General features: G+C 34.6%; 1 protein-coding gene across 5 annotated transcripts in view; it reads left to right on the plus strand.

Moving 5' to 3' along the window:
- The window catches only part of TANK (TRAF family member associated NFKB activator), a 99053-nt gene that overhangs the window by 58874 nt on the left and 24008 nt on the right, over window positions 1–16171 (plus strand). For all 5 annotated transcript variants that reach the window (XM_063694931.1, XM_063694929.1, XM_063694928.1 and 2 more), the window contains 2 exons: window positions 7515–7623; window positions 8712–8830. In XM_063694931.1, coding sequence (XP_063551001.1) covers window positions 7515–7623; window positions 8712–8830 — 228 coding nt within the window. The remainder of the gene's footprint in view (window positions 1–7514; window positions 7624–8711; window positions 8831–16171) is intronic.

Here is a 16171-nt window from a genome sequence, read left to right on the forward strand (position 1 = left end):
GCTATTCAGGAGCCTGAGGCAGGAGAATCACTTGAACCCAGGAGGCGGAGGTTGCAGTGAGCCTAGATCACGCCACTACACTCCAGTGAGCAAGACAGAGCTCCGAAAGAGCAAGACTCCATCTCAAAAAGATAAATAAAATTGATACTTGGTAATGGATTGGCTGTACAACAAATAGATGTCAAAGATGGTTATAGCTTTCTGTATAGATAAGAGCACCATATACTGAGAAAAGGAATACTAGCAAAGAACCAGACTTTTGGCAGGGTGGAGAGGAGAGATGAGAGGGAGTGGTAATTGGGGGAAATCATCAGTTTTGAATATTCTAAGTGCTTCCCCAGGAACAGTTGGCCACATAGATCTATAGCTTAGAAGAGAGATCTAAGCTAGAAGAAAAATTTGAGCTACTGGCATGGATGAGATTACCTAGGAAGAGAACTATATAGCAAGAGAGGGCCTCAGGTGAGCTAGAGGTACTAATACGATGTGGCATAGTGGTTAGTTAGGGGCTTGGGCTTTGTATTCAGGCGAGCCTAGATTCAAATCTTAGCTCTACTATCTACTGGGAAATCTTAATAATTAAGATTAAAATTGATACTTGGGGGCCAGGCGCGGTGGCTCACACCTGTAATCCCAGCACTATGGCAGGCCGAGGCAGGCGGATCACTTGAGGTCAGGAGTTCAAGACCAGCCTGGCCAACATGGTGAAATCCTGTCTCTTCTAAAAATACAAAAATTAGCCGGATGTGATGCGGGAGCGCTTGTAATCCCAGCTACTCAGGAGACTGAGGCAGGAGAATCACTTGAACCTGGGAGGTGGAGGTTGCAGTGAGCCTAGGCAGATTATTTTGTACCTCTTTAAGACTCAGTTTCCTCATGTGTAAAATGTGGGAAATAGTCTCCTGGGAAGGTTGGTTTAAGGATTAAATGAGATAAAGAAAATAAAACTGATTTTGGTACATAGTATTAAATGAAATTATCACATGATGATAATGTGTTGCTGAGTTGAAAAATTTGGTTGCAGAATAGTTCTCATTTGTAAAAAAGTGTGATACATATACACACATGTATACAGGAGTTCTGAAAGGGTATATACCAAAATGTCAATAGCAGTTACCCTTGAGGAAAAATGGAAGGCAAAGTAAGGGATGATACTGCCACGTTTTACTTTGTACATATCTGTACGTACTTGTACATTATTTTTGTTCTGTTGGTGGTAGTGGTCATTTTGTTATTTGAATTTTTCAACAAATGTGCGATTTTTATAACTCTTTATAACCATTAATCTTTAATCATTTAGTCCATTTTGTCTCTTTGTAAACTTCGAACAATCAGGTGTTGGTTTTTTGTTTTGTTTTCTTTGCTTGACAGAATGTTTTTGATTCAATGGAGATACCATACTGATTTCTCATGAAGAAACACCTGAATCCTAGGTTACAACGAACTAGAAAAATGACTGAGAGATCTGGCTTCGGTGATAACCAGAGCTTTTGTTCATAAACATGTGCTACATGCTCTGTGTCTTAGTCCATTTGCACTCTATAACAAAATACCTTATACCAGGTAATTTGTAAATAATAGAAATTTATTTCTCACAGTTTTAGAGGCTGAGAAGTCCAAGATCGAGGCTCCAGCAGGCTTGGTGACTGGTGAGGGCCCAGTCCCTGTTTCCAAGATGGCACCTCATTGCTGCATCATCTAGTGGAGATGAACACTGTGTTCTCATATGGCAGAAAGGATGGAGGGCAAAAAGGACTGAACTCCGTGTGAAGCCCCTTTTATAAAGGCCTTAATCTTATTTATGTGGGAGCAGCCCTTATAACTTAATACCTCCTAAAAGGCCCCACTTCTTAATACCATCACAATGGGGATTAAGTTTCAACATGAATTTTGGTGGGGACACACATTCAGATCATAGCATTTCACCCCTGGCTCCCCCAGATTTATATCCTCCACACATACAAAATATATGAGATACATGCACGTGATACACATTTATTCCATCCCAAAAGCCCCCAAGAGACTTACCTTGTTCCAGCATCAACTTTAAAATCTAAAGTTTCATCTTAACACTATCTAAGTCAGATGTGGAGATGAGACTCAAAGTACAATTCATCCAGAGACAAATTCCTCTTCAGCTGTGAGCCTATGAAATTATACAGTTATATGCTTCCAGAAGACAATAGTGGGACAGACATAGGATAGACATTCCCACTCCAAAATGGAGCAACAGGAAAGAACAAAGGGCTAACAGGTTCTAACCAAATCCAAACACTTCAAATAAACAACAAAAAACTCAGTAGGGCAAACATTAAACCCTGAAGCTTGAGTGTAGTCTTTTACTCCCATTTCTCATTTTCTGGACACACTGGGGTGGAAGTTGGGCCCCCAAGGCTCCAGACAACCCTACTTCATCACATTGCTGGCTGCATTTCTTGTGTGTTGGAGTTGCATGCCTTTGGGTCTCCCAGCCTGGAGTTGCACCCTGGTGGCTCTACTGGTCTGGGGCCCTGCCTGGGCAACTCCACTAGGAATTGCCTTGATGGTGACTCTCTGCATTGGCCTCACTCCCACGGTTTTGGATATTATTTAGATACCTTGCTCATTTTTAAAAACAGGAACTAATATTTCCAATGAGCATATCGTGAGACAAATACTTTATATATTCTGTGTCTTTCAATCCTTCAGGTAAGTATAATTTTCATTTACAGAGGAAGAAACCAAAGGCTCAAAGAGGCAAGTAAATTAATCAGGACCGAAACACAGGATTGTAGAATAAAAATAGTTTGTCATAGTTTACCATTTGGCATGCTGAGAAATTGGTGGCAGCACTGTCACCTAAAAGTAGATAATTAGATTGGAAATCTGATCTGTCAAATTGCAGATCTTCTAGATAAATCTTGGTACTGGAGGGTGGGAACGTACAGGGCTTATAACCTAGTAGGCAGAAAATGGTTGAAGAAAGACTTGTGTAAGCCAGGATCTCTGGGTTGCTGATCCTATTTGATCTCATACTATTTAAAGAAAACTCAAAATTGAAGTTGATTCTTAGCTTACCAAAATTTCAAGATGTATTTTAATTAGATTGTGTCTAATTAGTTTCTATCTAAAGTGCTATGTATTAGGATAATTAATATTTAATTATCTTCCTTCATGAACTGTAGAGCTTCCTATGGAGAGCATTTGTGGTAGCCACGCAAATCCTTTAGTAAATCTTTCATTCTCTTTATTAACCTTGGAATAATTTGAAAGGTTTTTAAATTGGGACTATTTCATTTTTTTTTCAATCCACTCAACATTTATTAAATTCCTTAATAAATCATTGGAGGAAAGCAGTGATATTTTTGAGAATATTGCAATTAATTATTGAGGATGAGAAGAAATGTTTGACTTAGGATATTATAGATAACTTAAGGGCACTTAAACTTTTTTTCCCCTATGTAAGAAATAAGTGCCTTGGAAAATACAAAAAAAAAAAATGTTCAATACCAGCAATACGAAACAATTCAATTTATGGAACTCTATTTTAATATTTATGATACTCATGAAAATTTAAACATCTATCTACAGAAAATTATAGGAAATATGCTGCCTTAGTTTTGAAGAGGAAATATTGAAATTTTGCCTGGATAAAAGGGCAATTTTTAAAATAAACTTTTTGCTTTGCTTATCATAATCCAGAGTATGGGCAACCATTTTTGATAAATTTAGGATGTGTGCTATATTTGATCACCAGTGTTTTAAGTTTTACTTTTGAACACTAAGAAAGAATACAAAGTTAACCTTATGGGCCAGGCATGGTGGCTCATGCCTGTAATCCCAGCACTTTGGGAGGCCAAGGTGGGAGGATCACTTGAGCCCAGGAGTTTGAGACCAGCCTGGGCAGCATAGTAAGACCCTGTCTCTATACAAATAACATAATAATAAAATGAAAAGCAAAGTACCTTATAGCACAAGTACCTAAGTACCTGTTTACCTCTTTAGATGCTGGTAGACCACTTGTTTTGCTAGTCTTTGAAATTGGAAGGAGTGTCAAATACACAGAAGCCAGAGTCATCTTGGCCAGATGGTGTTTGATACAGATGGATGGTTAGTTGTCATGCAGATCTCCTAGTTGGTAACTTGTTGCTGCCATCTGACTCAAAGAATCATTCACACACACTGGCTGTCAAAAGCATCTTCTCTTCTGTCTGTTTTAGCTGTCATGTCTGTGCTCTGTACAGAAGTGTTGACAAGACATTGCTGTTGTACATTTTCAATGTGGTTGTTAGTGAGTTTTCTGTTTCATGGGGTCTTTGATAGTGCTAGAATGTACTTGCTTTGTAATTGTATTTTAAAAAAATACTATGACTATGCAACAATAATCTGACCTTGTAAAAGGACTTTTCTGGTTTTAAGTTTAGGCAGATATGTTCTGTGAACAAAAGCATTTAATCAAATGAAGAAAAAAAGACTAGTTTCATTTACTTTCCAAATAGCAAATAAACCAAGTTCTACTGGTTATTTCCCAGTTTGATGTAATATTTCCTTTTGGACTTTCCCTCTCATAGTCTGTGGTCAAAATCTTTATACTTTTTTCTGAATATGCATTTTCTCAAATTACTACCTTTTTTCTAACGGTATAAGCTTCCCTTTTTTAAAAAAAAGAATCTTCAAACATTACCTATCTTTTGCATCCATTTTCTCAAACTTAGTTTCCCTTTGTCGTATTTACCTACTGACCTTGTTTCTGTTTTTAGTGTTTCCCTTAGAGAAATATAAGCAAAAGCATTCCTCCATTCCTTCAGATCATTTCTGAAAGCATATCTGTTCCTCTGATATTTCTTTTTTTTTTTAAGTGAAAGCAAGTTTATTAAGAAAGTAAAGGAATAAAAGAATGGCTACTCCAGAGGCAGAGCAGCAGCATGGGATGCTCAACTCTGATATTTATTTAACAAGTTAATTAGTTTGTTTATTCAACTAATATTTACTGAGCATCCTAATATGTGCCAGGCACTCTGTAATACTCTGGAGATATCAGGAGGAAATACTCTCTACCCTTGAGGAGTTCAGTCTAGAGGGAAATCAGACATTAGACAATTAGACTAGAATATTATAACTGCTAAATACAAGTATGTGAGAAGTGTAGGAGGAAAACGGACTCTTGCTGTTCTGTTTCCCTTACTATACTTCCAGAGTGTTGGTTTTTAAAATTATTGTAGACTTTGCTCGGCCTTTATAATACTTTATTAAGTAGCTTAAGAAGTAGTTAAAACTTCAATTTGAAATAGCCATTGATCCATTAATTTTTCCTAGCTATTGAATACATTTTCAGGATTATTTATTTATTGTAATATCTTATATGCAGATGTGCTAAAGTATGTTTTTTAAGCCAGAGAATAGAAGATAAAAATTAACTGGCAGAAGCTTTCTGAGTTGGTTTCAAAAGAAAATATATGGTTTCTTCATTAAGGTGGGAAAAAAAGACATAGAGACTTGAATAACATAGGCATTTATTCTGCGCCTGTCTCTAACTTGCTAAGTTTTTTGGACTGGTTACTTAATCTCTGGACAATATAATGTATATACCTATCAAAATAAAGTGAAAAAATAGGTACTTATTGATTGATGTTTGTGAAGAACTTTGAGTTCTTGGAGAAAGCTTTAATTAGCGCAGAAATATATAGAGAAGACTGTAACTTGTTTGCTGATTCTTCAGCCCTGGTGGTGCTCTGTAGCCCAAGTAAATCCAAGGTATTTAGAATTTGCTGTAGATTTTTGGATCCTTCATTCAGTCAGCTTACCACACTGTTTCTAGGGGGTTGGGTGTGAATTTATACAGGAATAAGATGTCTTATCCTGGGAAGCCAGGCCCTAGACTAGACTTGGGTATCAGTGATCAGTTCTGAGACGTATTCATTGGACATGCACTTCAGGTAGACCCACATGATTCATTCTTCTGTTCACAATAATAAAATGTAATTGGAATCCGTATTTCCTTTTTTAATTTTTCAGTGAACATATACTGAACATCTCCTATGTATAAGTTACTTAATCCATATGAATTCTGTGGGGAATGTGAAACTATGTAAGACTGCCTTTAGGCAATGTGCAAAGACAGTGTACCACATGGGTTGCTTATCAGCTTTGTCAGTTATTCATATCTGGAGTGTATTACTTATAAAAGTTCACCTTTTATTTGGGAAAATGTAGTATTTAGCTCTAATTTCTTTTTTTTTTTTTTTTTTTTTTTTTTTTGAGACAGAGTCTTGATCTGTTGCCCAGGCTGGAGTGCAGTGGTGTGATCTTGGCTCACTGCAAGCTCCGCCTCCTGGGTTCACATCATTCTCCTGCCTCAGCCTCCCAAGTAGCTGAGACTACAGGTGCCTGCCACCACGCCTGGCTAATTTTTTGTATTTTTAGTGGAGACGGGGTTTCACTGTGTTAACCAGGATGGTCTCAATCTCCTGACCTCGTGATCCACCTACCTCGGCCTCCCAAGCTTTAATTTCTTAAGCTAATTTATATTTGCTAAACTATGAACAGCTATGTAATTTATTAAAATTTTTAAGTTTATTGGTCTCTGAAAATAATAGAGCTTCACTAATTTTGAACTTTAAGAATCAGTTTAAAGTGAAATATCTAGTATCTACTGAAGATCATTCTGAGATTATTAGAACTTCATTTTCATTTTATATTTCAAGGAATTTGCAACTTAGTCATTATTTATTTATCCCTCCAGGGATAGAAATTGGTTAAAAAAAGAGTTCTCTGTTATTGTTTGGTGATACGCTTTTAAGACTGTGCTAATTTGGTAATTGTGATACAACAGTTTCAAATTTGCTTGAATGTTTGCAGCATCTGTATTCCTCAGTACAAACTTGTGTCTTTTTTCATTGCTTTATTCTCACAGTCATTGCAATAACATAGCAAAATGAATGGATTAACAATATAAGGGAAACTGGCATTTAAGACACCAGAGGTCAACTATATTCTCTTAATTTCTTAAAACTTAGTGGAGAAGTTTCTGGTCAGTATAATTTTATAATTTGCATTTGTCCCTTTGATTTGTATCAACACTTCCTTAGTGTTTGTGTACTCTAAAAATAAATTTAGAAGTGTGTTTATTTGAAAGACACAAAATCTTAATTTTTTAAGTTAGTATGTATTTTTAAAGAATCACTTTAATATAGCATCTGTTGTATCATTTGTGCTTTTTTTTTCATTAAGGAATAAATGCTAAATTACAGTTTTGATCCTTACTGAAGGATCAGGAAATCATAGATTGAATCCTTGACTGAAATGTCTTTAAATAAGTTAATCTTTAAAACTTCTACGGTGCTTTAAGTGTCTTAAATCACTGATGTTTGTAACAATTACAAGTACATTCCTGGAGCCAGTTTGTATCTCATAAATCACAATACCTGCAAAATGACAATGTGGGCAGCTCATATCTATTTATATTATCAATGCATGGTAAATATATGTTCATGTCTATCAGTGAATATCAGGCTAACTGGTTTTTATGTCAGCAGACTGAGAACTATGAGCAGAGAATACGTGAACAGCAGGAACAGCTGTCACTTCAACAGACTATTATTGACAAGCTAAAATCTCAGTTACTTCTTGTGAATTCCACTCAAGGTATGTTCATGTTAATTTTTTATGTATTTCTAGAACCTCTTGGTGAAAAGAAAGGTGTAAGTTGAGTTTTTCTATTTTATTCCTTCGTTGTTTCTCAATAGTTTTGATATTATAACTGTGGTACAATTATGTGTTATGTTTATTTAAATGAACACTTGCAGGATATGGGAAAGTGGACTTTCACATATACTATACTATATGGTAGAACTCTAAGTTTATAAAACTTCCTAAAAAGCAATTTGCCAGTAAATAGCAGCAAAAGCTTTTGAAAACATCTATGCCTTTTGAACCAAAAACTCAAGTCCTAAGACTATATCATAAGAAAATATTTGTTCAGGTACTCAAAAACTCAAAAATATATATGCGAGGATGTGTATCACAGTATAATGTCTAATCATGGAAAGCTAGAAACAAATATTCAATAGTTACATTGATCTATACGAATAGCTATGTAGCCAAGAAAAGTGATGATAATAGGTATTAACTTGTAAGAATATGTTGACGATATATAGCAAAATGAACAAAGCAGGATACATAAATAAGTGTTATTTTTCATTTATGCAGAAAAAGGTGATTCTTGTGTGAATTTATATGTATAGGAAAAGAAGAATTCTGATAGAATATATAAACCAAAATATTAACTGGGATAATTCACAGGTGATAAAAATTTGGGTAGCATTTACTTTTTATTCTTTTTGGCTGTCTGCATTTTCTAATTTTCCCATAGTAAGCATGGAGTCATAATACAAATAATTATCTTAAATAAGAAACGCATACCTGAAAATATGAATATAAAAGTTGAATTGTTGCTGACAGATGCAAAGAGCATATTTCTAGTTTTCTAAATTCTGCATATTTTACATACTGCTGGCTTTTGGAGAGCAGGGGTTTTGTGTGTTTGTTTAGTGGGAAGGAAAAAATATAAATGGACAACTTGTCAAAGTAACTATTACCTAAAGAATTTTCTAAAACTCCTACCTTAAAATGTATTCTCTTTATGGTTTTGAGTTTGTATTATTTTTTGCTTTTTCAGGTGGTACCAAAAATAAGGGTTTTCTGCTAATGTCCAAGAGGTTTTTGTCTTGCAGATAACAATTATGGCTGTGTTCCTCTGCTTGAAGACAGTGAAACAAGAAAGAATAATTTGACTGTTGATCAGCCACAAGATAAAGTGATTTCAGGAATAGCAAGAGAAAAACTACCAAAGGTAGACATTGCTTCTGCAGAAAGCAGCATTTAAATGCTGATGCGTAACATAGCTTCCTCATTTTATTTTTCTGAAGTGATCTGCTGGAATTCCAAACAGAAGTTCCATATATACAAATATGTGGCTTAAATATTTCTAAATAGAAGAACTATTTTCAAGTAAAATAAAGGCTGAGGTTTTGTATTTCCTACTGACTGTTTTTCTACATCACAAGCATTTCAACAAAGAAAAGATTTAACAAAGAAATAGGGCTGGGCACAGTGACTCACTCCTGCCATTCAAACACTTTGGGAGGCCAAGGAGGGAGGATCACTTGAGCTCAGCAGTTGGAGACCAGCCTGGGCAACATAGGGGGATCCCTATCTCTATAAAAAATGAAAAAATTAGCCACGCAGAATGGCACACGCCTGCAGTCCCAGTTACTCAGTAGGAGGATTGTTTGTGCCTAAGAAGTCAAGGCTGCTGCAGTGACCCATGATCATGACACTGCATTCCAGTTTGGGTAACAGAGTGAGACCCTATCTCTAAATAAATAAATAAATGAATTAATGAATGAATGCCACATACATATGTACATATATGTGTGTGTGGTGTGTGTATATATATAAACAAACAATGAAATAAAAGATTAAAATCAGGTAAATAATAAGACACAGATTAGATAATAGCTTTCTAGCTTTTTCTTCAATTGTCTGTGCTTAGTTTAAAAGAAAAATACACCCAACTAGCTTAAGCAAGACTCTATTGAAGTAATACAGAAAGAAATAGTACATCTCTGCAAGGAGACATATACAAGGACGTTCATGCCATGGGTTAGAAACAACCTAAATATCCACCAATAATAGAATAGTCCATCTTTAGAAACTCTTTAGAAAAATTAAAATATACTGAATATATATTAATTTGCCTAAATTTCAATAGCAATGTTGAGTAAAGATGGAAATTACAAAATGATAAAATGTGAATACTTTATGTAGTTTGTTGTTGTTGTTGTTGGTTTTGTTTTGTTTTTGGATTTTTTTTGGAAATGAAGTCTTGCTCTGTCACCCAGGCTGGAGTGCAGTGGTGCAATCTCTGCTCACTGCAACCTCCACCTCCTGGGTTCAAGCAATTCTACAGGCGCATGCTGCCACGCCTGGCTAATTAGGATACTTTATGTAGTTTTTAAAACATTAATGTTTGTGAAAACACAAATATGTAATAAAAGTATAAAAACCTGTACAGGAAGGGCACACATCTTCTTTAGAAAAACGATCACCTCTAGAATTGGGGAGAAAAGAGACTGTGATATCTGAGAAAGGAATAATGAGGGCTTCAGCAGTTATATCTGCAACTTTTTTTTTAATAGAAGAGAGCCAAGCAAGTATGCAAAATGTTAACACTTGTTAACTCAGTAGTATATGTATGTATATTATATTGTTCTCCATGTTTTCATAAGTCATTGAAATTTTAAAAGTTTGAAAAGGATATTTTTAATGAGATGAGTTGGCTTTTAGTGGGACGATACATATTTTGAATAAAATACGAACTCCTAGCAAATAAGGTTTCTTAACATCAACAAGAACAATTAAATCAAGAGTGCTATATTTATTTCTTTCCTTCTAAATAAAGTAGGAGATTTTCACTTTGTCAGGGTTATTCAGTTACTGATTGCATAACTAAGACTATCTTACTGTTTAACATCAAATCTGAGAAATCCAATTTTGAGAGCTTTTTTCTATAAATAAAAATTTTAGAATAAGAAGTTCTCTTGGTACCCCTTAGTACATATATTTTTATTTTAAACCATTCTTTGAGTCATTCAGTTTTCTTCACCCCCATTCGAATTTTCATTTATCTAAAAATGCTGATAAACACAGAAACCATGGCACTGAAATATACTAGGTTTATTTTGCAAAAGAGGAAATTGAGAAACAATGATTCTGACTTTTTGGAATGCGATTTTGTTACTAGGCCTATTGTAGTACATTATAAAATTGTTGAATTACTATACTGACATAAATTTAGTGCTTAAATAAACAATATTTCTAATCTTCCTGTTTCAATGTCTTCCAAATGCCATTACTTAACTGCAAATTTAATAATAATTTATAGCATTCCTTTGAAAGTAATAGAATATCTCCAGTTTAAAGTATGTAGAAGGTAGTTTTGAAAATAAAACCTTGGTTAGAACAAAAGGGATGATGTGAAAAGTTCTAAGATGTAGTAATAGTTTTGTTTTTTTAAATTTGGATAATTTGTTATTTATGCAAGTTTTAGAGTTTATTTTCAGTCAATAAGTATCAAAAGCAGACCTTCAGTGGAAGTCTTTTTAAAAATTGTATTTGTTTAAATTCTGTAAGCTAAGTATTTTATCTGTGAAATATATATTTGGATACCTGGGATGAAATTAAGTTTAAGTAACAGAAATCATTTCAGAGATAGCCTGTGTGCAAAGAATGAATAATATTACATCAATTATAACTATATTTTTGGGCAGACGGTAAGAGGAAAAGCTCCAAGTAAGGAATAAATCTAACTTCAGTTAGTTCTCTTAATTATCTTTACTAATAGGGGAAAGGTTTAGTTTTAGCCACATTTTTATACTTTGAATAGCTCATCAACTCAATTTTCTTTGTAACCATTTAATAAAAATAAAAATTAACTGTCTTGCAGTTCAGCTTTCTCTTTTTTTATGTATCTCTAGCCAAAGTGCTAATGAGCACTAAACATATAAGGGATTAAAGAAAAGAGAAAATATATTGTAAAAGAATGGATAAATTAGATTTATTGAATATTTGAGAGTTGGCTGTGTGCTTAGTGTAAAAAATTAGGCCTATGTTAGAAAAAATACTGGCCCATCAAGCAATGGAAATTAAAATATGTTCCATTGGCCTATGTGTTGATCTATACTTAGTGAGTTATAATTCACCTTTAGCTAATACAGGTGAAACCTTTCGTAAAGAACTCTGAATATATGGTTATATTCAAGCTTCTTCCACAATGAAAAAAATCCATGTCTGTTGCAGTTTTTTAAAAGTATGCACCCACATGGATGAGAACTGGAAGGCATTATAGAGAAATGGTTAAGGTGATGGTATGATTCTTTTTTATTCTATTTTTAATATACTTTAATGGTCTTCTGCAAAACTAATCTATTTCTGGAAATCACATTCCCAGTCAATTGGCCTAGCTTCTATAATGAATTAGTAAGTTAATAGAAATGCTTTGAACCAGTAACAGAAGGAAGCCACTACGAGCCACCCACAGTGCTTTCCTCCTTCTGTTTGGTGGGTGGTTTGAGGATTTGTTTTCTTTAGACTATTTGTTTTGTTTAGGATTTTGTTTTGTCAGGATGTTTGAGAAGGGAAAGACTTGTGGACATTTTGGCAAATAGCCACTCTGGCTGCCTTGGAAAAAAGAGACACAAAGTAGAGGCAAGAGGGATATTTGAAGGGGAAAGAGGCCCATTTAGAAAATTTTACTTAAGAAACATGAAATTTATAGTTCAGTCTCTATTCATGTTATTCCTACACAAAAAGAATGCAAAAATCCTTTGACTTCTAAAGGGACAGAAAGAGGTAAAGACAAAGCCTCTATCATTAGATGACCCTTAGTACTCTGCTTGAGACAGTAGGGAAGGAAATACTCAGTTTAATGGAAAACCTTAGTTTTGTCTTTTGTACACCAAAGTAATTTGCACAGTCTTTTGCATTATCTATCATATTATTCCAGACTTACCCCAAAACTTAGAGCTTAGAACAACAAATTTACCTGAGTTTCTATGGGTCAGAAATTCACCCAGTGACTTACCTGGGTGGCCCTGACTCAGGGTCTCTTATGTTGAAGTCAGGATGTGGACAAGGACTGCAGTCATCCAAAGGCTTAACTGGTTGGAGGATCCACTTCCAAGATGAGTCACTCACATGACTGTTGGCAGGAGGCCTTTCCATATGAGCCTCTCTGCACAAACTGATAGCTAACTTCACTCAAAGTAAGGGATCTGAGAGAGAGAAAGGTGCCCTCTGTGACGTAGTCTCAAAGTCACATTCCTTCACTTCCACTTAATTTTGTTCATTAGAAGCAAGTCACTAAGTAGTGGGGCAAGAAATTAAGCTGCACCCCTTGAAGGGAAAAGTATCAAAGTTTCATAGATATATTTTAAAAGCAACACAGGTATTGTAGATTGTGGTGTACAGAAGAGGATGTGAAAGATCAAGAGACAAGGGGGCTGATACTTAATTTACCTTATGACAAATATTGATGAAACGTAAGGGAACTTAATATTCACTTAATAGTGAATTAAATTCCTGAATCGTGTGATTATTAATCCTAAAGGGAAAAAAATCATAGCCTGTCATCTTAAGAACAATTTCAAAAATTCTAGTATGAATATACTTTCCAGAGGAGAATAATAGCAATGCTTAGAGAACTAAGAAATTGTTGCATATTACTAATTCTTTTTTATAATGTTAAAAACTGAAAATGCAGATAGGAAATCAGATAACAAAAATGCACACAATTATTCTTGACAAAGACTATTCATCTCTTGTTTACAGAACACCATTGTCAGACATAGTAACTTATGTCCATGTTAGCAGTTACTATTTAAATAACAAGTTTTGTATTTGTGTAACAAATATAAAGGCATTCTATAAAAATACAAAACTATAAATTGTCAGTTTAATTCACTTTTTTAAAAACCAGGATTGTAATGTACTGTGTCACTTATATAATCTCAGAAATGAGATTTTTATAATTTGCTTCTGGGAAATAGTTTGGTTGCCAAACTAAATACTATCTTGAGTGTCTAGGTTTTGACAGAAATTGTTTGCCCTCATCTTTCTATGCTACTTTTTGTTCCTGTGGAGAATTATACAAAATTCTCCGGTGGTTTGATGCAAGAAAATATGTAGAAAGCAATAATATAGAAGACAAAAAATTTGGTGATATTGGTAAATTATTTTTCTTCATTTATCCAGTAATTCTGAATTCATGATGTATACTTAACACTGCCAACCACTGGAGAGCAAAGAGATGTTGTCCCTGTCTTCTGGCTTAAAGTCTTGATTTAATAATTAACATTATTGAATGTTGAAAAGTTATTTCAGATTCTAGGATCCAAAATATGAAGTGAACATGGTATGAGTTCACTAATTAAATAGAGTTTATGTGTTCTCATGTCTATATATTTCTAATTTATTCTTTAAACATGTCTTTATTTTTCATCTGAGTTAATCAAAAACTCAAGTAAATGACGAGTGCAGTTACTGAAAGATGTCAGTTAAACAGTTTGCAGATTTCAAATATAGCTATCATTGTGATTAGATCAGCAGATATGGTGGCTTTGAGGAACAAGAAAGATTTTTTTAGGTTTAGAATAGTATAAACAGTGATATAGCTGTGGAGCTGGCAATTGCAAGCAGTAAGATGTGCTGTACCTGACAATTGCAAGTAAATATAGAAGCTCTGACATATTTGAAGAAAGCTGTTGTCTAAAAAGTCATTTGTCAGTCACTTACACAAGAAGTAGTTATTGAACTCCTATTTGCCAAGCCTTGCTAGTCATTAACAGAAATACAAAAAAACAAAACACAGCAATAGCAATAGTATTGTAATAGACAACATCTATCCCCTTTAAGGATATAGTCTGGTTGGGGAAATGACGATATGGAGACCTACAGCAATTAGCAAGCGTTATAAAATAATGTAAAGTCCTAATTATATAACAAAATGAAACCCCGTCTCCACTAAAAATACAAAAATTAGCCGGACGTGGTGGCAGGCACCTGTAATCCCAGCCACTTGAGAGGCTGAAGCAGGAGAATTGCTTGAACCCGGGAGGCGGAGGTTGCAGTGAGCTGAGATCACGCCACTGCACTCCAGCCTAGGTGGCAAGAGTGAAACTCCGTCTAAAAAAAAAAAAAAAAAAAGAAATTCTAACTATAATTTTATGGCACAGATAAAACATATAGGACCTTAATTTAAAAATTAAAATTCTCAGTGAGCTTAAGGTAGGCTTGATCAAGGGCCCAAAGTTTAAGTTCAAATACAGAAAAGAAGACAGGTTCTTACTTGCCTTTATCTTGGTTATGTGTGCATAGATAAGTAAAGTTAAATTTTCTACAAGACTTTGATGGAAAAAGGATAATTTCTAGACAAGAGCCAGAATTATTCTAGGTCACTTGGGAGAGAATATTATGTATGTAAACTGAAAGCTAAAACTGAGGGTTTTGAATGAGCCATTTCATTTACCATAACCATTTTTAGTTGACATAATCATGGCTTCAGAGGAGAAAGTGCTTTCTACCTTTTTCTTAACTTTATTCTATAGACAGTCCTTCAGTGAGCGGCATTTACGCATGGTCTGCTCCTTCAATTATGTATAGCAGTTTTGGCAGGCAGTACATGAACTTGAACTCTGTTTTGCTTTCTGATCTTCTGTAGCTAATAAAATCCTAATCTCACAGGTCTAGGTCTTAGATGGCATTCCCATCCTTACACTGTTCATATCTTATATACACTGGACTTCAAGTGCAGTGCCCACTTAGGGATCTTCGTCTGAGTTTTGGGCCCCTGTAGCTTCTCTCAACACTCCAGACACTTTCTGTTGCAAGTCCCTTAATCCACATTTGTTTGTTAAGTTGCTGTATGTTGTCCAGGTACCTGGTTTTATATTCATTGTAAAAGCTTTAAAATGGTTTATAGGTAAATGATAAATATGTTTTTCATCATTTGAACAAAAGCTAAAAATTAGGCCGTTAGTCAACATATTTAACTACTAAGTGATTTCTATGGAAAAGCCAAATCTCATTTACATCATCTAAACACATAGCACCTCTTCTAAGAGAGGAACTTGAAATAAATGTAATTGCATGTGTTTGTTACTCAACTTTTTAAAAAATTGCCCCTGAATTCCTTTAATGTTTAATCTTTTCTTTCCATCTTTTATCATACAGAAATGGTGATTATGCACACTGTACAATGGCACAGGCCAATGTAGGCTGGGGCTTAGAGAACTGGAGAAAAACATGTGTTTGTGTGTAGTACCTCAGGTACTCCTTGCCTTGCAGTCCAAAGCAAATGTGCCGCTTCTCCTGGTTTTCTTTCTAGAAACTGCATTATATATACCCTATTTTTATATATAATGCTTCTATATTACTCCTCTTTGGAGACTAGCCTTTTTTATAGACTTTCTGGTAGAATGTTAATTAGAAAGGAAAATAACTATCTTCAACCAATTTATTCATTAAAAGTTCAGTTTTTTCCAAAGAGTCATAATACATAAACTTTTTTTTTTTTTTTGAGACAGGGTCTCATTCTGTCACCCATACTGGGGTGCAGTGGCACCATCTCGGCTCA

The sequence above is a fragment of the Gorilla gorilla genome, chromosome 11 (genome assembly GCF_029281585.2).
Source record: "Gorilla gorilla gorilla isolate KB3781 chromosome 11, NHGRI_mGorGor1-v2.1_pri, whole genome shotgun sequence".
Lineage (NCBI taxonomy): Eukaryota > Metazoa > Chordata > Mammalia > Primates > Hominidae > Gorilla > Gorilla gorilla.